This window comes from Anastrepha obliqua, chromosome 1, assembly GCF_027943255.1.
Source record: "Anastrepha obliqua isolate idAnaObli1 chromosome 1, idAnaObli1_1.0, whole genome shotgun sequence".
Taxonomy (NCBI): Eukaryota; Metazoa; Arthropoda; class Insecta; order Diptera; family Tephritidae; genus Anastrepha; species Anastrepha obliqua.
Genome location: NC_072892.1, coordinates 36,587,316 through 36,611,160, shown reverse-complemented (window position 1 = coordinate 36,611,160; position 23,845 = coordinate 36,587,316). Strand labels below are relative to the sequence as shown.

At 39.7% G+C, this 23,845-nt stretch overlaps 1 protein-coding gene, 1 long non-coding RNA gene and 10 pseudogenes across 2 annotated transcripts; 11 read left to right on the top strand and 1 right to left on the bottom strand.

Moving 5' to 3' along the window:
* The first annotated feature begins 29 nt into the window (after positions 1 to 29).
* Positions 30 to 1,342, top strand: LOC129235901 (uncharacterized). The gene is made up of 3 exons (XR_008581609.1): positions 30 to 852; positions 914 to 1,160; positions 1,252 to 1,342. It is a non-coding gene; the product is annotated as an uncharacterized LOC129235901 (long non-coding RNA).
* On the bottom strand, positions 1,327 to 4,710 carry LOC129235899 (ATPase family AAA domain-containing protein 3A homolog). Its single transcript, XM_054869970.1, has 7 exons — positions 3,914 to 4,710; positions 3,608 to 3,762; positions 3,432 to 3,544; positions 3,166 to 3,372; positions 2,274 to 3,098; positions 1,889 to 2,087; positions 1,327 to 1,825 (listed from the first exon to the last, which is right to left on the bottom strand). Exons 1-7 carry the CDS (start codon positions 4,119 to 4,121, stop codon positions 1,760 to 1,762), a joined length of 1,773 nt encoding a protein of 590 aa, XP_054725945.1. The 5' UTR covers positions 4,122 to 4,710; the 3' UTR covers positions 1,327 to 1,759.
* A 1,414-nt stretch (positions 4,711 to 6,124) lies between these two features.
* LOC129236534 (U2 spliceosomal RNA) lies at positions 6,125 to 6,308 on the top strand (annotated as a pseudogene).
* A 551-nt stretch (positions 6,309 to 6,859) lies between these two features.
* Positions 6,860 to 7,013, top strand: LOC129236616 (U2 spliceosomal RNA; annotated as a pseudogene).
* A 2,852-nt stretch (positions 7,014 to 9,865) lies between these two features.
* LOC129236533 (U2 spliceosomal RNA) lies at positions 9,866 to 10,049 on the top strand (annotated as a pseudogene).
* A 567-nt stretch (positions 10,050 to 10,616) lies between these two features.
* On the top strand, positions 10,617 to 10,770 carry LOC129236610 (U2 spliceosomal RNA; annotated as a pseudogene).
* A 3,368-nt stretch (positions 10,771 to 14,138) lies between these two features.
* LOC129236532 (U2 spliceosomal RNA) lies at positions 14,139 to 14,322 on the top strand (annotated as a pseudogene).
* A 551-nt stretch (positions 14,323 to 14,873) lies between these two features.
* On the top strand, positions 14,874 to 15,027 carry LOC129236615 (U2 spliceosomal RNA; annotated as a pseudogene).
* Positions 15,028 to 17,606: 2,579 nt separating this feature from the next.
* Positions 17,607 to 17,790, top strand: LOC129236531 (U2 spliceosomal RNA; annotated as a pseudogene).
* A 551-nt stretch (positions 17,791 to 18,341) lies between these two features.
* On the top strand, positions 18,342 to 18,495 carry LOC129236614 (U2 spliceosomal RNA; annotated as a pseudogene).
* Positions 18,496 to 21,050: 2,555 nt separating this feature from the next.
* LOC129236530 (U2 spliceosomal RNA) lies at positions 21,051 to 21,234 on the top strand (annotated as a pseudogene).
* Positions 21,235 to 21,801: 567 nt separating this feature from the next.
* LOC129236609 (U2 spliceosomal RNA) lies at positions 21,802 to 21,955 on the top strand (annotated as a pseudogene).
* The last annotated feature ends 1,890 nt before the right edge of the window (positions 21,956 to 23,845 follow it).

The following is a 23,845-nucleotide window of genomic DNA, read 5'->3' as shown; positions in this document are numbered from 1 at the left end:
TAAAATATCTATGGAAGCTTTTATTTGTCTTCGAAACTTCAATAACATTTTTTATAAAAGTTCTTGAAACGGAAATATCACTAAAATTGAAGAAAGCTGCTGTTAAGAAAAAGACAAAATAAAAAGTCTTTGCTTCGAAGAAAGTAATGTTCGAGCTTAATGTTGTTGTTGTAGCAGCATAAACAAGCCTCATACCGACTATCGTGGGAAAGGGTCGAACTAATTATTTGCGGCAGTGTTATTTTTTATTAGATAGCGACAAAAAAAATTCCGGCAAAATCAAACATCAACAAAATATAGATTACCTGAACGTGACTAGTATCAAGCTTAAAATGAAAAACTTCATTCGCATTATTCAGCATTACCTCCAGAGTACAAAGTGCTACTACATAAAAAGGTGCTAAAATCGAAATGGCCATATGATACAGAAATGTGGGCACTGCTACACCTTCAAATAACGAAGAACTTCCGAGAGTGCAATCTAAAGCCTTGCGGATAATATAAAGAACGCTAACATTCACAGAAACATTTGCATACCTCGTGTAGCCGATGAGACAGTACGGCTGAACAAAAAATATATACAAAAGCTAGAATACATCACAATAAACTAGCCCGAAATCTACTTCTAAAAGAGAAAAAGTCTGCACTATATCACTAATCTCAGGTCACACGAGGGTCCGTACACGAAACCAACGGAATCTCGCCCATTCCGGCTTTCAGTACGTGCTCATCGTCATGAGAGAGACCTTTTCGGCTCCCAGCTACGAAAAATCGGAGGCTGGAAACTCGACTTTTTCAGCTCCCTCCATTCATTCTCTTTCATCACATTTACATTCGATTTAATCATATATGGTATGTACATTTAAGCGTATATTCCAGTTGAACTAATAAGCAAGGAAACTTATTACTCTAGCTCATAAGCACAAACTTATCGTTAGTTTCTTATACAAGAAAGTTTCATTAAATAAAGACAAAAAAAAACTTGAGTCAGTTATCGATTGGACTTTAAAGATGGATTTGATTTGAAAAAAAAAAAAATGGAGAGTATTGGACAAAATGAAGTTTGATGCTCCAGATCTTACCCTTACAACTACACTTTTCTGTAACTTTTTAAAATATAACGTGCTATGCAAAATAACTTCAGATTATCAACAACGGAGGTAAGAAGCAAATAACAATATTGCGGTAGTTATTGCGTGGTTGCGCTGCAGCAGCATTGCTCAACGTGAAATGTTTTTTTTTTATTTGCAGCGAAACTTTTGCACCCAATGCCGTATTTACAGAAAATTAGGAAGCATCTCCCACAAATCAGAAAAACACTGTTCAACCGATTTATATTGATGTACATACATACATGGTCTTATATTTCAACTTTTCTTATTCAACTTTAAAAAAATTAACATTCCATATTTGGTAACAAAAATTACAGTTTAAGTAGCAATATGCATACACACTTATCACCCAATGCCTCAAGTAGAAGTTTAATATAAATTTCTCATAGTCTTGATACGCATTTAGGTAAAGTGAATAATGCATTGTAGCAACATGCCCGCAAAATTCTCTAAACGCTGCGTCATCAATTCAGGTACAAATTTAAATGCAGTCAAATTTTTGTATAAGTACTTGAAAAGTGTTTGCCGCGGTTAAAGCTTTGCGGTAAGCGGAAGTCGTTAATCTAATCAATTTTAACTTTACGGACAATAAAAAGAACTAAAACTATTGTTTTTTATTAAATGCTGCCACACTCAATCAATTGTAATTATGTGCCTTTTCCACCTGTTATAGATTTGTGGTCACTACGCTCTTGTTCTGATAACCAAGCCATCTGTAGGGAGAATAAAATATTAAGTAAAAATCAGTAAGTTGAGAAAACTTAACAGTGAATAACCTTTTGCTTATGTTGATGGGCGGCAGCATGACAACGATCCAAAACCATTTTCTCAGTCAAGATGCCATCTTCGGAAGCGTAAACTGCAGCTTGCCAGGACACACCCAACTTTGATATTTCACGACCCGACATACCCTCACAGACCTTCGCCATCTCTGAACAAGTAGCACCGTAGTCAAACTGGTCTAATTTGAAGCGTCTGTTGGAAAGTAAATTTTAATGTTGATGGTTTTCTAATGCATAAAATTTAACATGTTTTTAATAAATAAAATTATACTAATATACTAATTGCATTTGATGGGAATAAAATAAAATTAGTTAAAAAGCATTAGCATTCAGTTCTAACTTAAATGATGCTCATGTCCCTTATACTAATAGCACTTACTTGCGTCCTTGGGCAGCTGGCTGCAAGACGTATTTGTCAAAATACAGTCGCAGCAATCGCTCACGCTCCTCTAAGCCTGGCAGTGAAAACTCGACCATCTCATCCAAGCGATCGTTGATAGCGTAATCGAATTGTTCTGGTGTGTTAGAAGCTAACACAAGCATAAATTTGGAATTTTGCTCTGAGGTACGATAAAGGAACGCGTTTAGAGCAGCCCGTAAATCTTCGGAAATATGTTCCGATGAACGTTTCCGCAAGAATGCATCAGCTTCGTCAACAAACAGCAATAGACCGCGACGGCTAGTCTGTGACCAATCGAACACTTTGTGTATAGCAGTAACACCCTCCTTACCCATTGGCGCAACATCACCACCGGTCATAATGGCATAATCCATACCCGAATGTGCCGCCAAACGTTTAGCGAACATAGTCTTGCCAGTACCTGGTGGACCGTGCATCAACACATTGCGATACATACCCCTATTGACTCGTGTATTCTTCGTCGCAATAGCAATGTCACGAAGACGCTCTTCAAGTTTAGGATTTAAAATCACCCCCTTTAATGCATCAGCAGGTTTAGCTCGTAATTTCTGAACATATTTGATTGGATGCTGTATGGCATCAAGGAATGCGAAACGCGACGTTTCTCCTACCAATGTAGGTTTACCAATACGTGCCTCAACATAGCGTGCCGATACGCCGGTTGCTCCTTTTGCAGCGTAGACACCCAAAGCTAAAAGTGATAATCCACCAGCTGCAGTCAAAACTTTGTCCCAATCAGTAAGCATAGCTTCAGCGCCGGCACCAATTACCGTTCCAGCAGTACTATGAAATTGTAACAGAATATGAAGCCCTCTATTAAATGGTTGTGCTCTTTTTTACTTATACTCACCGTATACCCTCCAACACAGTAGTGCGGTGCTCTTGTGCCTTTAAACGTATCTGTTCAAGATTGATATCGCGATTTTCGCGATCAACCTTAGCTTTGACACGCATTTCATGTTCAAGCAACTTGAGACGGTTTTTCTCCTTCATTTCAATTTCATGTTCAATAGTCTGCCGACGCATAGCTTCTTGACGAGCTACACTTTCCTCCTGTCTAACGAAGTAGTTTAAACATGCATAACCAAAATTAAACACCATAAACCGTTAACTTACTTTCTTAAGTTTTCCTCTTGAACGCGTTGTTGCTGTGCCAACTGATCCTCATAGCGTTTTCGTGCCAACTGATCTTGGTATTGGGCACGTAATTGCTGCTGTTTAGTTTCTTCCTACATCAAAATATAGAGTATATATAAATCAAAATTTTATCACATTCCAGTATGGTTCCTTACAATAAGAGTTTTGCGTCGCTCCTCATGGTCGAGGCGTTTTTGTTCAACCTTAGCTTGCTCAATATGCGCTTCGTACTCTTTGACCTTTAATTGGTATTCTTGCTGCCTTGTCGATTCCTGCATTTTGGATAGTTCCAAAGCTTCGCGGGCATGTTCTGTGGAAGCAGTTTATATTAAATAAATAATTTTCATATATATATTATTTGTGGGCATATCACTCAGTTTATAAACGCAGGTCGCTAACATTGTGATTATGCAACTTGAGGATACAATATTGCTCGCCCCGTGAATGAAGTATTGACTTACTTGAACGTTCCAATTGTCGAGCAGCTTCTGCAGCTCGCTCCAGGGCTGAGGAGTCGAAGCGGTAAGCTTCCATAGCCTTGCGCTCGGCTTTACTTAGTTGCTCATCTCCGCTACGGTCTCCAGCTGTTTTACCATCCGGGTCATCACCGTCCACACTCAAGGGCTCTTGCGGTTGTTGAGGTCTATTTCTACCGAGCAACCACGACATTTTAGGGAATTATTAAGTTTTTAAATTCAATTGATTCGAAATTAAGCAAACACTGCAAAATTTAATAACTCCTCCGGTTATGTACTTTACTGCTTGACAAAGAATTAAAAACGTGATATTCGGAGCGAATTCTTCTTCTTTTGCAACTCGATTCGCTCAAAAAGTGATCAGCTGAGTTAAAAAGTTATGAAATAAACAAGAATGATGGAATATCTTCGCCTTATGAAATAAACATCTCTTAAGGCCCCTCTACACACGATGTATTTCCTGTACAAAGGTGTGACCAACATCAAACCCTTAATCGACACTCAGTGGATTTAAAGGAATCAGCTAATTTGCTGACGTAATATGGAACATTCACAGCGATTTGTTCATAACAGAGGTCACCAAATATTTACATTATGTTGGTTTTATACGAAAAATTAACACAGCCACTGCTCATATTACTTCGTTGCCGTATGAACCATAGATATGTAAGTAGATTCGAAACTTAAAAAGGAGTTCCACCTTTAGCTACAGAAAATTTCTTGTTTTCGTGTTATTTATGGTTAAAGTTTTAAAATTTGTAAACATTTTATGAGGAAATGTAACGTTCTCAACAAATTTCGTTACAATAAATACATCACAAAATTTTAATTGAAAGGAAATCCTAACGCATTTTTAAACTTCATACGCTCTAAAAGGAGCTGTTACAACATGATGCAAAGAATAATGAGATGGCGCCCATCGTGGTCCCGTTACTTTGCGATCAGCGAATTTGACAACTAGTTACGTGATTTTAGCTCCAGTATGGCCAGATTACCATTTTCGTAACTTGATTTAGCATTTTTTTTTTGTTATTTTTATTATTTTTTGTCTCGGAGTTTTAGTTCTTTCTTCATGACATTTTTCTAGCTGTTCTAATTAAAATTTCAAGTTTATAATTTTGTAAAATATACATTTTTTAATAATTATTTAAATAATTCACTCAGTTTTATTTAGCTTCACTTTTTTTTAACATCTGGTGGCATTGCCCGCGATTGCCGGTGTTGTTGGTGTTCTTCTGCTTTCGGCAGTCAAATCTCTCTCTCGCTACTGCAGAGTTGCCTAGCTTTGGATATAAAAACGCACTAAATGCCCATTTAAAGAAAATAAAACACGAAATTTTTATTGTGTTACTAAAAATATGCGTGACAAATTGTCTGTAGAATGTGCGTTTTTTTTAAATAAATGTGTTATGCTTATGTACAATTTAATTAATTGGTTTCTTTTGTTAAGCGAGACTCTTTTGTTAAGGGAACGAGTTATTTGCTATATTTGAGGTTATGTAACTAGATCAGGTATTCTTTTTATAAAAATGTTAGTATGGTTTCTTAAGTATTTTCTGGTATTTTGTTGCTTATTTTTACTATGAATACACCTCTTGATGCTCTATGTCTCACTAAGGATTGATGACCGGAAGAAACGATTACACCTCTATGGTTTCAATTCGCATTCAATAAATTCAAAGGCTTTTTAAAATGTGTAAAAAGGTTTTCAATCTTAAGAAGAGTTGAGAGAGGGGCATTTAATATTTTTGCATAGCCTTAAATGGAGCCAAAAATTAAATTTGCACTTTCAAATTATCAAATTTTATAAGAGTAAAAAATTTTCATTAGCACTAAAATCTTCTCAGAGTGGCCTTTTTAAAACTTCTTTTGTATAATAATACAGTTTTTTTTTCAACCTAAAGTCTCGGTAGCCTTAAATTAAAAACAAAAAGAAACAAACACGAAACTTCAAAATTTTCGCATTTTCGGTATAAAAAAGCACTAAACTTATTGCGAAGAGCAAATGGTTGGCAATACTGCACAACTCTGCAAACGTGACGTCACGTACGCTCTGATGGGCGCAATCTTCTTTCTATCATTCTTGGGATGGACAGCACTGGTTTAGATACTGAAAGTCAGTTTAAGTGAATCGGTATAAACATTTCGTACATTAATTTTTGTGAGAGTGTAATTCTCAAAAGGTTTATTAGGTTTATTATTTAAAATGTATTGACTAGGTAGTGTGGTTATCAGCTTAACATCTGATATATTCTCCATCGGAGGACAACAAATGTTAAACTGATTTTTGGAAATGGGCGGAGTGTTTTAGGGGCTTGCTCCGCCTCTGCCACGGATTGGCCCGGTATTGCAGTACCGCCGGGATTTCAGCCTTGAATAAATACAAGAAAAAATATACTAATACATTTAGCTTTGGTGGGAGGAGCCATAAATTTTTATATGAATACAAGTAGACGAAAATGGAAGAAATTTGTAAGTCTGTTTCTTCGGTCCGTTTGGGTATTTTTTTTGACAACATCGAAACCAAAGATTTGTATCATATTTTATCTATCATAAGCCACTCGTATCATTTGTTGAAATTGAAAACATTGAGGATGAATAATGATAAAATGAAGAAAATAAAATATGAACTTTATAGCAATATTATAATGAACCTATAATTATCCCGCTCCTAATGCTGCTTTCGTCTTATTCTCTCTCAGTTTGTTTTACGGAAGGTTTCACTTCTATCAAGTCTAAACCGTTAGACTGGTATTTTTTTTATTTTTTCTTTTCCTTGTGATTCGAACCAAGGATTTTGGATCGGAAGCTCGGCTACCGCGCCATGCTGTAGGTACTGGCCTAAAAGTTATTTAGTTACGAAGCGTTATATTATATGTTGATATAAATAATTTCTGTGAGCGTGTAATTCTCAAAAGGTTTATTAGGTTTATTATTTAAAATGTATTGACTAGGTAGTGTGGTTATCAGCTTAACATCTGATAGATCCTCCATCGGAGGACAACAAATGTTAAACTGATTTTTGGAAATGGGCGGAGTGTTTTAGGGGCTTTCTCCTTCTCTGCCACGGGTTGACCCCCTAGCAAGAAGAGTCCCGGTCACGTTACCGGTCACGTTACCGGTCACGTTACCGGTCACGTTACCGCGCTAGGCTATCGCTCTAGGCTATCGCGCTAGGCTATCGCGCTAGGCTATCGCGCTAGGCTATCGCGCTAGGCTATCGCGCTAGGCTATCGCGCTAGGCTATCGCGCTAGGCTATCGCGCTAGGCTATCGCGCTAGGCTATCGCGCTAGGCTATCGCGCTAGGCTATCGCGCTAGGCTATCGCGCTAGGCTATCGCGCTAGGCTATCGCGCTAGGCTATCGCGCTAGGCTATCGCGCTAGGCTATCGCGCTAGGCTATCGCGCTAGGCTATCGCGCTAGGCTATCGCGCTAGGCTATCGCGCTAGGCTATCGCGCTAGGCTATCGCGCTAGGCTATCGCGCTAGGCTATCGCGCTAGGCTATCGCGCTAGGCTATCGCGCTAGGCTATCGCGCTAGGCTATCGCGCTAGGCTATCGCGCTAGGCTATCGCGCTAGGCTATCGCGCTAGGCTATCGCGCTAGGCTATCGCGCTAGGCTATCGCGCTAGGCTATCGCGCTAGGCTATCGCGCTAGGCTATCGCGCTAGGCTATCGCGCTAGGCTATCGCGCTAGGCTATCGCGCTAGGCTATCGCGCTAGGCTATCGCGCTAGGCTATCGCGCTAGGCTATCGCGCTAGGCTATCGCGCTAGGCTATCGCGCTAGGCTATCGCGCTAGGCTATCGCGCTAGGCTATCGCGCTAGGCTATCGCGCTAGGCTATCGCGCTAGGCTATCGCGCTAGGCTATCGCGCTAGGCTATCGCGCTAGGCTATCGCGCTAGGCTATCGCGCTAGGCTATCGCGCTAGGCTATCGCGCTAGGCTATCGCGCTAGGCTATCGCGCTAGGCTATCGCGCTAGGCTATCGCGCTAGGCTATCGCGCTAGGCTATCGCGCTAGGCTATCGCGCTAGGCTATCGCGCTAGGCTATCGCTCTAGGCTATCGCGCTAGGCTATCGCTCTAGGCTATCGCGCTAGGCTATCGCTCTAGGCTATCGCGCTAGGCTATCGCTCTAGGCTATCGCGCTAGGCTATCGCGCTAGGCTATCGCTCTAGGCTATCGCTCTAGGCTATCGCGCTAGGCTAGGTTTTGCTGGGCCGGTATTGCAGTACCGCCGGGATTTCAGCCTTGAATAAATACAAGAAAAAATATACTAATACATTTAGCTTTGGTGGGAAGAGCCATAAATTTTTATATGAATACATGCAGTGGGAAATTTAAACCAAAATAAATAAATATTGGATTGGAGTAGAAAATTTTTGTGGGAGGAATCGAAATGCCTTTTGATATTATATCTATAGCTTCCTTTGAACGACTTGTAACATAACATAAAAGGCATTGCAAGTCGCCAAAGGCATTTTCTAGCATAAAAAAGTTCTCACAGGGCATTGTATTGCATACATTAAGCGTCGCAGACAAACGTGATGTTTATTCGTTGCTGGTTTGCTAACGACTGAACGATGGAGAGTAAGAATACGTGTCATCAATTGATGTATGGGATGGACACATGATGCAAAGAATAATGAGATGGCGCCCATCGTGGTCCCGTTACTTTGCGATCAGCGAATTTGACAACTAGTTACGTGATTTTAGCTCCAGTATGGCCAGATTACCATTTTCGTAACTTGATTTAGCATTTTTTTTTTGTTATTTTTATTATTTTTTGTCTCGGAGTTTTAGTTCTTTCTTCATGACGTTTTTCTAGCTGTTCTAATTAAAATTTCAAGTTTATAATTTTGTAAAATATACATTTTTTAATAATTATTTAAATAATTCACTCAGTTTTATTTAGCTTTACTTTTTTTTAACATCTGGTGGCATTGCCCGCGATTGCCGGTGTTGTTGGTGTTCTTCTGCTTTCGGCAGTCAAATCTCTCTCTCGCTACTGCAGAGTTGCCTAGCTTTGGATATAAAAACGCACTAAATGCCCATTTAAAGAAAATAAAACACGAAATTTTTATTGTGTTACTAAAAATATGCGTGACAAATTGTCTGTAGAATGTGCGTTTTTTTTAAATAAATGTGTTATGCTTATGTACAATTTAATTAATTGGTTTCTTTTGTTAAGCGAGACTCTTTTGTTAAGGGAACGAGTTATTTGCTATATTTGAGGTTATGTAACTAGATCAGGTATTCTTTTTATAAAAATGTTAGTATGGTTTCTTAAGTATTTTCTGGTATTTTGTTGCTTATTTTTACTATGAATACACCTCTTGATGCTCTATGTCTCACTAAGGATTGATGACCGGAAGAAACGATTACACCTCTATGGTTTCAATTCGCATTCAATAAATTCAAAGGCTTTTTAAAATGTGTAAAAAGGTTTTCAATCTTAAGAAGAGTTGAGAGAGGGGCATTTAATATTTTTGCATAGCCTTAAATGGAGCCAAAAATTAAATTTGCACTTTCAAATTATCAAATTTTATAAGAGTAAAAAATTTTCATTAGCACTAAAATCTTCTCAGAGTGGCCTTTTTAAAACTTCTTTTGTATAATAATACAGTTTTTTTTTCAACCTAAAGTCTCGGTAGCCTTAAATTAAAAACAAAAAGAAACAAACACGAAACTTCAAAATTTTCGCATTTTCGGTATAAAAAAGCACTAAACTTATTGCGAAGAGCAAATGGTTGGCAATACTGCACAACTCTGCAAACGTGACGTCACGTACGCTCTGATGGGCGCAATCTTCTTTCTATCATTCTTGGGATGGACAGCACTGGTTTAAATACTGAAAGTCAGTTTAAGTTGATCGGTATAAACATTTCGTACATTAATTTTTGTGAGAGTGTAATTCTCAAAAGGTTTATTAGGTTTATTATTTAAAATGTATTGACTAGGTAGTGTGGTTATCAGCTTAACATCTGATATATTCTCCATCGGAGGACAACAAATGTTAAACTGATTTTTGGAAATGGGCGGAGTGTTTTAGGGGCTTGCTCCGCCTCTGCCACGGATTGGCCCGGTATTGCAGTACCGCCGGGATTTCAGCCTTGAATAAATACAAGAAAAAATATACTAATACATTTAGCTTTGGTGGGAGGAGCCATAAATTTTTATATGAATACAAGTAGACGAAAATGGAAGAAATTTGTAAGTCTGTTTCTTGGGTCCGTTTGGGTATTTTTTTTGACAACATCGTAACCAAAGATTTGTATCATATTTTATCTATCATAAGCCCCTCGTATCATTTGTTGAAATTGAAAACATTGAGGATGAATAATGATAAAATGAAGAAAATAAAATATGAACTTTATAGCAATATTATAATGAACCTATAATTATCCCGCTCCTAATGCTGCTTTCGTCTTATTCTCTCTCAGTTTGTTTTACGGAAGGTTTCACTTCTATCAAGTCTAAACCGTTAGACTGGTATTTTTTTTATTTTTTCTTTTCCTTGTGATTCGAACCAAGGATTTTGGATCGGAAGCTCACATTGCTAGTCGCTCGGCTACCGCGCCATGCTGTAGGAACTGGCCTAAAAGTTATTTAGTTACGAAGCGTTATATTATATATTGATATAAATAATTTTTGTGAGCGTGTAATTCTCAAAAGGTTTATTAGGTTTATTATTTAAAATGTATTGACTAGGTAGTGTGGTTATCAGCTTAACATCTGATATATCCTCCATCGGAGGACAACAAATGTTAAACTGATTTTTGGAAATGGGCGGAGTGTTTTAGGGGCTTTCTCCTTCTCTGCCACGGGTTGACCCCCTAGCAAGAAGAGTCCCGGTCACGTTACCGGTCACGTTACCGGTCACGTTACCGCGCTAGGCTATCGCGCTAGGCTATCGCGCTAGGCTATCGCGCTAGGCTATCGCGCTAGGCTATCGCGCTAGGCTATCGCGCTAGGCTATCGCGCTAGGCTATCGCGCTAGGCTATCGCGCTAGGCTATCGCGCTAGGCTATCGCGCTAGGCTATCGCGCTAGGCTATCGCGCTAGGCTATCGCGCTAGGCTATCGCGCTAGGCTATCGCGCTAGGCTATCGCGCTAGGCTATCGCGCTAGGCTATCGCGCTAGGCTATCGCGCTAGGCTATCGCGCTAGGCTATCGCGCTAGGCTATCGCGCTAGGCTATCGCGCTAGGCTATCGCGCTAGGCTATCGCGCTAGGCTATCGCGCTAGGCTATCGCGCTAGGCTATCGCGCTAGGCTATCGCGCTAGGCTATCGCGCTAGGCTATCGCGCTAGGCTATCGCGCTAGGCTATCGCGCTAGGCTATCGCGCTAGGCTATCGCGCTAGGCTATCGCGCTAGGCTATCGCGCTAGGCTATCGCGCTAGGCTATCGCGCTAGGCTATCGCGCTAGGCTATCGCGCTAGGCTATCGCGCTAGGCTATCGCGCTAGGCTATCGCGCTAGGCTATCGCGCTAGGCTATCGCGCTAGGCTATCGCGCTAGGCTATCGCGCTAGGCTATCGCGCTAGGCTATCGCGCTAGGCTATCGCGCTAGGCTATCGCGCTAGGCTATCGCGCTAGGCTATCGCGCTAGGCTATCGCGCTAGGCTATCGCGCTAGGCTATCGCGCTAGGCTATCGCGCTAGGCTATCGCGCTAGGCTATCGCGCTAGGCTATCGCGCTAGGCTATCGCGCTAGGCTATCGCGCTAGGCTATCGCGCTAGGCTATCGCGATATTTTACATTACGGTCACGTTACCGGTCACGTTACCGGTCACGTTAATGTAATGTAAAATAACTTTTAGGCCAGCGGCGACAGCACAGCGCGATAGCCCAGCGGCTAGCAATGTGGGCTTCCGATCCGAAATCCTTGGTTCGAATCACAAAAAAATTTTTTTTTTTTATACATTTATTTCATTTTGTTTTATGATATGTTTATGAGCAAATTTTTTTCATGGTAGAAATACACTCGGTGTTTTGCCATTGCCTGCTGATGGGCGACCGCTATTAAAAAATGTTTTTATTAATTTTGCTTTCACCGAGATTCGAACTGACGTTTTCTCTGTGAATTTTGAATAGCAGTCACGCACCAACCCACCACTCGGCTACGGCGCTTGTTTACTTTGACTGATTTAAAAATGAGGTAAAATATATGAATGAAATTTGCTTACTGTTTACATATTTGCCAAAGGTTGACAATTTGATTCTCGGCCTACTTTGATATCAAAAAGAGAGAAAAGATATCTTTTTGACTTATTGCTTTGACAGCCACTTGCCGTTTTTTTTTTTTTTTTTTCTATTGATGCAAAAATGAGAAAAAATATATGAATGAAGTTTGCTTACTGCTTACACCTTTTCCAAAGGGGACGGAGCATAAAAAAAAAGTCGATTTCCAAAGAAATACGAGTGCATATGTGTTTGTAACATATAAAAAAGTGTAATTGTGTTAGAGCTTCGGTCACGCAGGTTTTGCTGGGCCGGTATTGCAGTCCCGCCGGGATTTCAGCCTTGAATAAATACAAGAAAAAATATACTAATACATTTAGCTTTGGTGGGAAGAGCCATAAATTTTTATATGAATACATGCAGTGGGAAATTTAAACCAAAATAAATAAATATTGGATTGGAGTAGAAAATTTTTGTGGGAGGAATCGAAATGCCTTTTGATATTATATCTATAGCTTCCTTTGAACGACTTGTAACATAACATAAAAGGCATTGCAAGTCGCCAAAGGCATTTTCTAGCATAAAAAAGTTCTCACAGGGCATTGTATTGCATACATTAAGCGTCGCAGACAAACGTGATGTTTATTCGTTGCTGGTTTGCTAACGACTGAACGATGGAGAGTAAGAATACGTGTCATCAATTGATGTATGGGATGGACACATGATGCAAAGAATAATGAGATGGCGCCCATCGTGGTCCCGTTACTTTGCGATCAGCGAATTTGACAACTAGTTACGTGATTTTAGCTCCAGTATGGCCAGATTACCATTTTCGTAACTTGATTTAGCATTTTTTTTTTGTTATTTTTATTATTTTTTGTCTCGGAGTTTTAGTTCTTTCTTCATGACATTTTTCTAGCTGTTCTAATTAAAATTTCAAGTTTATAATTTTGTAAAATATACATTTTTTAATAATTATTTAAATAATTCACTCAGTTTTATTTAGCTTTACTTTTTTTTAACATCTGGTGGCATTGCCCGCGATTGCCGGTGTTGTTGGTGTTCTTCTGCTTTCGGCAGTCAAATCTCTCTCTCGCTACTGCAGAGTTGCCTAGCTTTGGATATAAAAACGCACTAAATGCCCATTTAAAGAAAATAAAACACGAAATTTTTATTGTGTTACTAAAAATATGCGTGACAAATTGTCTGTAGAATGTGCGTTTTTTTTAAATAAATGTGTTATGCTTATGTACAATTTAATTAATTGGTTTCTTTTGTTAAGCGAGACTCTTTTGTTAAGGGAACGAGTTATTTGCTATATTTGAGGTTATGTAACTAGATCAGGTATTCTTTTTATAAAAATGTTAGTATGGTTTCTTAAGTATTTTCTGGTATTTTGTTGCTTATTTTTACTATGAATACACCTCTTGATGCTCTATGTCTCACTAAGGATTGATGACCGGAAGAAACGATTACACCTCTATGGTTTCAATTCGCATTCAATAAATTCAAAGGCTTTTTAAAATGTGTAAAAAGGTTTTCAATCTTAAGAAGAGTTGAGAGAGGGGCATTTAATATTTTTGCATAGCCTTAAATGGAGCCAAAAATTAAATTTGCACTTTCAAATTATCAAATTTTATAAGAGTAAAAAATTTTCATTAGCACTAAAATCTTCTCAGAGTGGCCTTTTTAAAACTTCTTTTGTATAATAATACAGTTTTTTTTTCAACCTAAAGTCTCGGTAGCCTTAAATTAAAAACAAAAAGAAACAAACACGAAACTTCAAAATTTTCGCATTTTCGGTATAAAAAAGCACTAAACTTATTGCGAAGAGCAAATGGTTGGCAATACTGCACAACTCTGCAAACGTGACGTCACGTACGCTCTGATGGGCGCAATCTTCTTTCTATCATTCTTGGGATGGACAGCACTGGTTTAGATACTGAAAGTCAGTTTAAGTGAATCGGTATAAACATTTCGTACATTAATTTTTGTGAGAGTGTAATTCTCAAAAGGTTTATTAGGTTTATTATTTAAAATGTATTGACTAGGTAGTGTGGTTATCAGCTTAACATCTGATATATTCTCCATCGGAGGACAACAAATGTTAAACTGATTTTTGGAAATGGGCGGAGTGTTTTAGGGGCTTGCTCCGCCTCTGCCACGGATTGGCCCGGTATTGCAGTACCGCCGGGATTTCAGCCTTGAATAAATACAAGAAAAAATATACTAATACATTTAGCTTTGGTGGGAGGAGCCATACATTTTTATATGAATACAAGTAGACGAAAATGGAAGAAATTTGTAAGTCTGTTTCTTCGGTCCGTTTGGGTATTTTTTTTGACAACATCGAAACCAAAGATTTGTATCATATTTTATCTATCATAAGCCACTCGTATCATTTGTTGAAATTGAAAACATTGAGGATGAATAATGATAAAATGAAGAAAATAAAATATGAACTTTATAGCAATATTATAATGAACCTATAATTATCCCGCTCCTAATGCTGCTTTCGTCTTATTCTCTCTCAGTTTGTTTTACGGAAGGTTTCACTTCTATCAAGTCTAAACCGTTAGACTGGTATTTTTTTTATTTTTTCTTTTCCTTGTGATTCGAACCAAGGATTTTGGATCGGAAGCTCGGCTACCGCGCCATGCTGTAGGTACTGGCCTAAAAGTTATTTAGTTACGAAGCGTTATATTATATGTTGATATAAATAATTTCTGTGAGCGTGTAATTCTCAAAAGGTTTATTAGGTTTATTATTTAAAATGTATTGACTAGGTAGTGTGGTTATCAGCTTAACATCTGATAGATCCTCCATCGGAGGACAACAAATGTTAAACTGATTTTTGGAAATGGGCGGAGTGTTTTAGGGGCTTTCTCCTTCTCTGCCACGGGTTGACCCCCTAGCAAGAAGAGTCCCGGTCACGTTACCGGTCACGTTACCGGTCACGTTACCGGTCACGTTACCGCGCTAGGCTATCGCTCTAGGCTATCGCTCTAGGCTATCGCTCTAGGCTATCGCTCTAGGCTATCGCTCTAGGCTATCGCTCTAGGCTATCGCTCTAGGCTATCGCTCTAGGCTATCGCTCTAGGCTATCGCTCTAGGCTATCGCTCTAGGCTATCGCTCTAGGCTATCGCTCTAGGCTATCGCTCTAGGCTATCGCTCTAGGCTATCGCTCTAGGCTATCGCTCTAGGCTATCGCTCTAGGCTATCGCTCTAGGCTATCGCTCTAGGCTATCGCTCTAGGCTATCGCTCTAGGCTATCGCTCTAGGCTATCGCTCTAGGCTATCGCTCTAGGCTATCGCTCTAGGCTATCGCTCTAGGCTATCGCTCTAGGCTATCGCTCTAGGCTATCGCTCTAGGCTATCGCTCTAGGCTATCGCTCTAGGCTATCGCTCTAGGCTATCGCTCTAGGCTATCGCTCTAGGCTATCGCTCTAGGCTATCGCTCTAGGCTATCGCTCTAGGCTATCGCTCTAGGCTATCGCTCTAGGCTATCGCTCTAGGCTATCGCTCTAGGCTATCGCTCTAGGCTATCGCTCTAGGCTATCGCTCTAGGCTATCGCTCTAGGCTATCGCTCTAGGCTATCGCTCTAGGCTATCGCTCTAGGCTATCGCTCTAGGCTATCGCTCTAGGCTATCGCGCTAGGCTATCGCTCTAGGCTATCGCGCTAGGCTATCGCTCTAGGCTATCGCGCTAGGCTATCGCTCTAGGCTATCGCGCTAGGCTATCGCTCTAGGCTATCGCGCTAGGCTAGGTTTTGCTGGGCCGGTATTGCAGTCCCGCCGGGATTTCAGCCTTGAATAAATACAAGAAAAAATATACTAATACATTTAGCTTTGGTGGGAAGAGCCATAAATTTTTATATGAATACATGCAGTGGGAAATTTAAACCAAAATAAATAAATATTGGATTGGAGTAGAAAATTTTTGTGGGAGGAATCGAAATGCCTTTTGATATTATATCTATAGCTTCCTTTGAACGACTTGTAACATAACATAAAAGGCATTGCAAGTCGCCAAAGGCATTTTCTAGCATAAAAAAGTTCTCACAGGGCATTGTATTGCATACATTAAGCGTCGCAGACAAACGTGATGTTTATTCGTTGCTGGTTTGCTAACGACTGAACGATGGAGAGTAAGAATACGTGTCATCAATTGATGTATGGGATGGACACATGATGCAAAGAATAATGAGATGGCACCCATCGTGGTCCCGTTACTTTGCGATCAGCGAATTTGACAACTAGTTACGTGATTTTAGCTCCAGTATGGCCAGATTACCATTTTCGTAACTTGATTTAGCATTTTTTTTTTGTTATTTTTATTATTTTTTGTCTCGGAGTTTTAGTTCTTTCTTCATGACATTTTTCTAGCTGTTCTAATTAAAATTTCAAGTTTATAATTTTGTAAAATATACATTTTTTAATAATTATTTAAATAATTCACTCAGTTTTATTTAGCTTTACTTTTTTTTAACATCTGGTGGCATTGCCCGCGATTGCCGGTGTTGTTGGTGTTCTTCTGCTTTCGGCAGTCAAATCTCTCTCTCGCTACTGCAGAGTTGCCTAGCTTTGGATATAAAAACGCACTAAATGCCCATTTAAAGAAAATAAAACACGAAATTTTTATTGTGTTACTAAAAATATGCGTGACAAATTGTCTGTAGAATGTGCGTTTTTTTTAAATAAATGTGTTATGCTTATGTACAATTTAATTAATTGGTTTCTTTTGTTAAGCGAGACTCTTTTGTTAAGGGAACGAGTTATTTGCTATATTTGAGGTTATGTAACTAGATCAGGTATTCTTTTTATAAAAATGTTAGTATGGTTTCTTAAGTATTTTCTGGTATTTTGTTGCTTATTTTTACTATGAATACACCTCTTGATGCTCTATGTCTCACTAAGGATTGATGACCGGAAGAAACGATTACACCTCTATGGTTTCAATTCGCATTCAATAAATTCAAAGGCTTTTTAAAATGTGTAAAAAGGTTTTCAATCTTAAGAAGAGTTGAGAGAGGGGCATTTAATATTTTTGCATAGCCTTAAATGGAGCCAAAAATTAAATTTGCACTTTCAAATTATCAAATTTTATAAGAGTAAAAAATTTTCATTAGCACTAAAATCTTCTCAGAGTGGCCTTTTTAAAACTTCTTTTGTATAATAATACAGTTTTTTTTTCAACCTAAAGTCTCGGTAGCCTTAAATTAAAAACAAAAAGAAACAAACACGAAACTTCAAAATTTTCGCATTTTCGGTATAAAAAAGCACTAAACTTATTGCGAAGAGCAAATGGTTGGCAATACTGCACAACTCTGCAAACGTGACGTCACGTACGCTCTGATGGGCGCAATCTTCTTTCTATCATTCTTGGGATGGACAGCACTGGTTTAGATACTGAAAGTCAGTTTAAGTGAATCGGTATAAACATTTCGTACATTAATTTTTGTGAGAGTGTAATTCTCAAAAGGTTTATTAGGTTTATTATTTAAAATGTATTGACTAGGTAGTGTGGTTATCAGCTTAACATCTGATATATTCTCCATCGGAGGACAACAAATGTTAAACTGATTTTTGGAAATGGGCGGAGTGTTTTAGGGGCTTGCTCCGCCTCTGCCACGGATTGGCCCGGTATTGCAGTACCGCCGGGATTTCAGCCTTGAATAAATACAAGAAAAAATATACTAATACATTTAGCTTTGGTGGGAGGAGCCATACATTTTTATATGAATACAAGTAGACGAAAATGGAAGAAATTTGTAAGTCTGTTTCTTCGGTCCGTTTGGGTATTTTTTTTGACAACATCGAAACCAAAGATTTGTATCATATTTTATCTATCATAAGCCACTCGTATCATTTGTTGAAATTGAAAACATTGAGGATGAATAATGATAAAATGAAGAAAATAAAATATGAACTTTATAGCAATATTATAATGAACCTATAATTATCCCGCTCCTAATGCTGCTTTCGTCTTATTCTCTCTCAGTTTGTTTTACGGAAGGTTTCACTTCTATCAAGTCTAAACCGTTAGACTGGTATTTTTTTTATTTTTTCTTTTCCTTGTGATTCGAACCAAGGATTTTGGATCGGAAGCTCGGCTACCGCGCCATGCTGTAGGTACTGGCCTAAAAGTTATTTAGTTACGAAGCGTTATATTATATGTTGATATAAATAATTTCTGTGAGCGTGTAATTCTCAAAAGGTTTATTAGGTTTATTATTTAAAATGTATTGACTAGGTAGTGTGGTTATCAGCTTAACATCTGATAGATCCTCCATCGGAGGACAACAAATGTTAAACTGATTTTTGGAAATGGGCGGAGTGTTTTAGGGGCTTTCTCCTTCTCTGCCACGGGTTGACCCCCTAGCAAGAAGAGTCCCGGTCACGTTACCGGTCACGTTACCGCGCTAGGCTATCGCTCTAGGCTATCGCTCTAGGCTATCGCGCTAGGCTATCGCTCTAGGCTATCGCGCTAGGCTATCGCTCTAGGCTATCGCGCTAGGCTATCGCTCTAGGCTATCGCGCTAGGCTATCGCTCTAGGCTATCGCGCTAGGCTATCGCTCTAGGCTATCGCGCTAGGCTATCGCTCTAGGCTATCGCGCTAGGCTATCGCTCTAGGCTATCGCGCTAGGCTATCGCTCTAGGCTATCGCGCTAGGCTATCGCTCTAGGCTATCGCGCTAGGCTATCGCTCTAGGCTATCGCGCTAGGCTATCGCTCTAGGCTATCGCGCTAGGCTATCGCTCTAGGCTATCGCGCTAGGCTATCGCTCTAGGCTATCGCGCTAGGCTATCGCTCTAGGCTATCGCGCTAGGCTATCGCTCTAGGCTATCGCGCTAGGCTATCGCTCTAGGCTATCGCGCTAGGCTATCGCTCTAGGCTATCGCGCTAGGCTATCGCTCTAGGCTATCGCGCTAGGCTATCGCTCTAGGCTATCGCGCTAGGCTATCGCTCTAGGCTATCGCGCTAGGCTATCGCTCTAGGCTATCGCGCTAGGCTATCGCTCTAGGCTATCGCGCTAGGCTATCGCTCTAGGCTATCGCGCTAGGCTATCGCTCTAGGCTATCGCGCTAGGCTATCGCTCTAGGCTATCGCGCTAGGCTATCGCTCTAGGCTATCGCGCTAGGCTATCGCTCTAGGCTATCGCGCTAGGCTATCGCGCTAGGCTATCGCTCTAGGCTATCGCGCTAGGCTAGGTTTTGCTGGGCCGGTATTGCAGTACCGCCGGGATTTCAGCCTTGAATAAATACAAGAAAAAATATACTAATACATTTAGCTTTGGTGGGAAGAGCCATAAATTTTTATATGAATACATGCAGTGGGAAATTTAAACCAAAATAAATAAATATTGGATTGGAGTAGAAAATTTTTGTGGGAGGAATCGAAATGCCTTTTGATATTATATCTATAGCTTCCTTTGAACGACTTGTAACATAACATAAAAGGCATTGCAAGTCGCCAAAGGCATTTTCTAGCATAAAAAAGTTCTCACAGGGCATTGTATTGCATACATTAAGCGTCGCAGACAAACGTGATGTTTATTCGTTGCTGGTTTGCTAACGACTGAACGATGGAGAGTAAGAATACGTGTCATCAATTGATGTATGGGATGGACACATGATGCAAAGAATAATGAGATGGCGCCCATCGTGGTCCCGTTACTTTGCGATCAGCGAATTTGACAACTAGTTACGTGATTTTAGCTCCAGTATGGCCAGATTACCATTTTCGTAACTTGATTTAGCATTTTTTTTTTGTTATTTTTATTATTTTTTGTCTCGGAGTTTTAGTTCTTTCTTCATGACGTTTTTCTAGCTGTTCTAATTAAAATTTCAAGTTTATAATTTTGTAAAATATACATTTTTTAATAATTATTTAAATAATTCACTCAGTTTTATTTAGCTTTACTTTTTTTTAACATCTGGTGGCATTGCCCGCGATTGCCGGTGTTGTTGGTGTTCTTCTGCTTTCGGCAGTCAAATCTCTCTCTCGCTACTGCAGAGTTGCCTAGCTTTGGATATAAAAACGCACTAAATGCCCATTTAAAGAAAATAAAACACGAAATTTTTATTGTGTTACTAAAAATATGCGTGACAAATTGTCTGTAGAATGTGCGTTTTTTTTAAATAAATGTGTTATGCTTATGTACAATTTAATTAATTGGTTTCTTTTGTTAAGCGAGACTCTTTTGTTAAGGGAACGAGTTATTTGCTATATTTGAGGTTATGTAACTAGATCAGGTATTCTTTTTATAAAAATGTTAGTATGGTTTCTTAAGTATTTTCTGGTATTTTGTTGCTTATTTTTACTATGAATACACCTCTTGATGCTCTATGTCTCACTAAGGATTGATGACCGGAAGAAACGATTACACCTCTATGGTTTCAATTCGCATTCAATAAATTCAAAGGCTTTTTAAAATGTGTAAAAAGGTTTTCAATCTTAAGAAGAGTTGAGAGAGGGGCATTTAATATTTTTGCATAGCCTTAAATGGAGCCAAAAATTAAATTTGCACTTTCAAATTATCAAATTTTATAAGAGTAAAAAATTTTCATTAGCACTAAAATCTTCTCAGAGTGGCCTTTTTAAAACTTCTTTTGTATAATAATACAGTTTTTTTTTCAACCTAAAGTCTCGGTAGCCTTAAATTAAAAACAAAAAGAAACAAACACGAAACTTCAAAATTTTCGCATTTTCGGTATAAAAAAGCACTAAACTTATTGCGAAGAGCAAATGGTTGGCAATACTGCACAACTCTGCAAACGTGACGTCACGTACGCTCTGATGGGCGCAATCTTCTTTCTATCATTCTTGGGATGGACAGCACTGGTTTAGATACTGAAAGTCAGTTTAAGTTGATCGGTATAAACATTTCGTACATTAATTTTTGTGAGAGTGTAATTCTCAAAAGGTTTATTAGGTTTATTATTTAAAATGTATTGACTAGGTAGTGTGGTTATCAGCTTAACATCTGATATATTCTCCATCGGAGGACAACAAATGTTAAACTGATTTTTGGAAATGGGCGGAGTGTTTTAGGGGCTTGCTCCGCCTCTGCCACGGATTGGCCCGGTATTGCAGTACCGCCGGGATTTCAGCCTTGAATAAATACAAGAAAAAATATACTAATACATTTAGCTTTGGTGGGAGGAGCCATAAATTTTTATATGAATACAAGTAGACGAAAATGGAAGAAATTTGTAAGTCTGTTTCTTGGGTCCGTTTGGGTATTTTTTTTGACAACATCGTAACCAAAGATTTGTATCATATTTTATCTATCATAAGCCCCTCGTATCATTTGTTGAAATTGAAAACATTGAGGATGAATAATGATAAAATGAAGAAAATAAAATATGAACTTTATAGCAATATTATAATGAACCTATAATTATCCCGCTCCTAATGCTGCTTTCGTCTTATTCTCTCTCAGTTTGTTTTACGGAAGGTTTCACTTCTATCAAGTCTAAACCGTTAGACTGGTATTTTTTTTATTTTTTCTTTTCCTTGTGATTCGAACCAAGGATTTTGGATCGGAAGCTCACATTGCTAGTCGCTCGGCTACCGCGCCATGCTGTAGGAACTGGCCTAAAAGTTATTTAGTTACGAAGCGTTATATTATATATTGATATAAATAATTTTTGTGAGCGTGTAATTCTCAAAAGGTTTATTAGGTTTATTATTTAAAATGTATTGACTAGGTAGTGTGGTTATCAGCTTAACATCTGATATATCCTCCATCGGAGGACAACAAATGTTAAACTGATTTTTGGAAATGGGCGGAGTGTTTTAGGGGCTTTCTCCTTCTCTGCCACGGGTTGACCCCCTAGCAAGAAGAGTCCCGGTCACGTTACCGGTCACGTTACCGGTCACGTTACCGGTCACGTTACCGGTCACGTTACCGGTCACGTTACCGGTCACGTTACCGGTCACGTTACCGCGCTAGGCTATCGCGCTAGGCTATCGCGCTAGGCTATCGCGCTAGGCTATCGCGCTAGGCTATCGCGCTAGGCTATCGCGCTAGGCTATCGCGCTAGGCTATCGCGCTAGGCTATCGCGCTAGGCTATCGCGCTAGGCTATCGCGCTAGGCTATCGCGCTAGGCTATCGCGCTAGGCTATCGCGCTAGGCTATCGCGCTAGGCTATCGCGCTAGGCTATCGCGCTAGGCTATCGCGCTAGGCTATCGCGCTAGGCTATCGCGCTAGGCTATCGCGCTAGGCTATCGCGCTAGGCTATCGCGCTAGGCTATCGCGCTAGGCTATCGCGCTAGGCTATCGCGCTAGGCTATCGCGCTAGGCTATCGCGCTAGGCTATCGCGCTAGGCTATCGCGCTAGGCTATCGCGCTAGGCTATCGCGCTAGGCTATCGCGCTAGGCTATCGCGCTAGGCTATCGCGCTAGGCTATCGCGCTAGGCTATCGCGCTAGGCTATCGCGCTAGGCTATCGCGCTAGGCTATCGCGCTAGGCTATCGCGCTAGGCTATCGCGCTAGGCTATCGCGCTAGGCTATCGCGCTAGGCTATCGCGCTAGGCTATCGCGCTAGGCTATCGCGCTAGGCTATCGCGCTAGGCTATCGCGCTAGGCTATCGCGCTAGGCTATCGCGCTAGGCTATCGCGCTAGGCTATCGCGCTAGGCTATCGCGCTAGGCTATCGCGCTAGGCTATCGCGCTAGGCTATCGCGCTAGGCTATCGCGCTAGGCTATCGCGCTAGGCTATCGCGCTAGGCTATCGCGCTAGGCTATCGCTCTAGGCTATCGCGCTAGGCTATCGCTCTAGGCTATCGCGCTAGGCTATCGCGATATTTTACATTACGGTCACGTTACCGGTCACGTTAATGTAATGTAAAATAACTTTTAGGCCAGCGGCGACAGCACAGCGCGATAGCCCAGCGGCTAGCAATGTGGGCTTCCGATCCGAAATCCTTGGTTCGAATCACAAAAAAATTTTTTTTTTTTATACATTTATTTCATTTTGTTTTATGATATGTTTATGAGCAAATTTTTTTCATGGTAGAAATACACTCGGTGTTTTGCCATTGCCTGCTGATGGGCGACCGCTATTAAAAAATGTTTTTATTAATTTTGCTTTCACCGAGATTCGAACTGACGTTTTCTCTGTGAATTTTGAATAGCAGTCACGCACCAACCCACCACTCGGCTACGGCGCTTGTTTACTTTGACTGATTTAAAAATGAGGTAAAATATATGAATGAAATTTGCTTACTGTTTACATATTTGCCAAAGGTTGACAATTTGATTCTCGGCCTACTTTGATATCAAAAAGAGAGAAAAGATATCTTTTTGACTTATTGCTTTGACAGCCACTTGCCGTTTTTTTTTTTTTTTTTTCTATTGATGCAAAAATGAGAAAAAATATATGAATGAAGTTTGCTTACTGCTTACACCTTTTCCAAAGGGGACGGAGCATAAAAAAAAGTCGATTTCCAAAGAAATACGAGTGCATATGTGTTTGTAACATATAAAAAAGTGTAATTGTGTTAGAGCTTCGGTCACGCAGGTTTTGCTGGGCCGGTATTGCAGTACCGCCGGGATTTCAGCCTTGAATAAATACAAGAAAAAATATACTAATACATTTAGCTTTGGTGGGAAGAGCCATAAATTTTTATATGAATACATGCAGTGGGAAATTTAAACCAAAATAAATAAATATTGGATTGGAGTAGAAAATTTTTGTGGGAGGAATCGAAATGCCTTTTGATA

What these genes read in the sequence shown, in the direction of transcription:
- LOC129235899 (XM_054869970.1), bottom strand. Translation starts at nt 4,121, where the DNA reads ATGTCGTGGTTGCTCGGTAGAAATAGACCTCAACAACCGCAAGAGCCC. An exon ending in ACTGTGTTGGAGGGTATACG is followed by an intron (nt 3,099 to 3,165) that starts GTGAGTATAAGT and finishes ACAATTTCATAG; the next exon opens with TACTGCTGGAACGGTAATTG. An exon ending in CCAGCTGCCCAAGGACGCAA is followed by an intron (nt 2,088 to 2,273) that starts GTAAGTGCTATT and finishes ACTTTCCAACAG; the next exon opens with ACGCTTCAAATTAGACCAGT.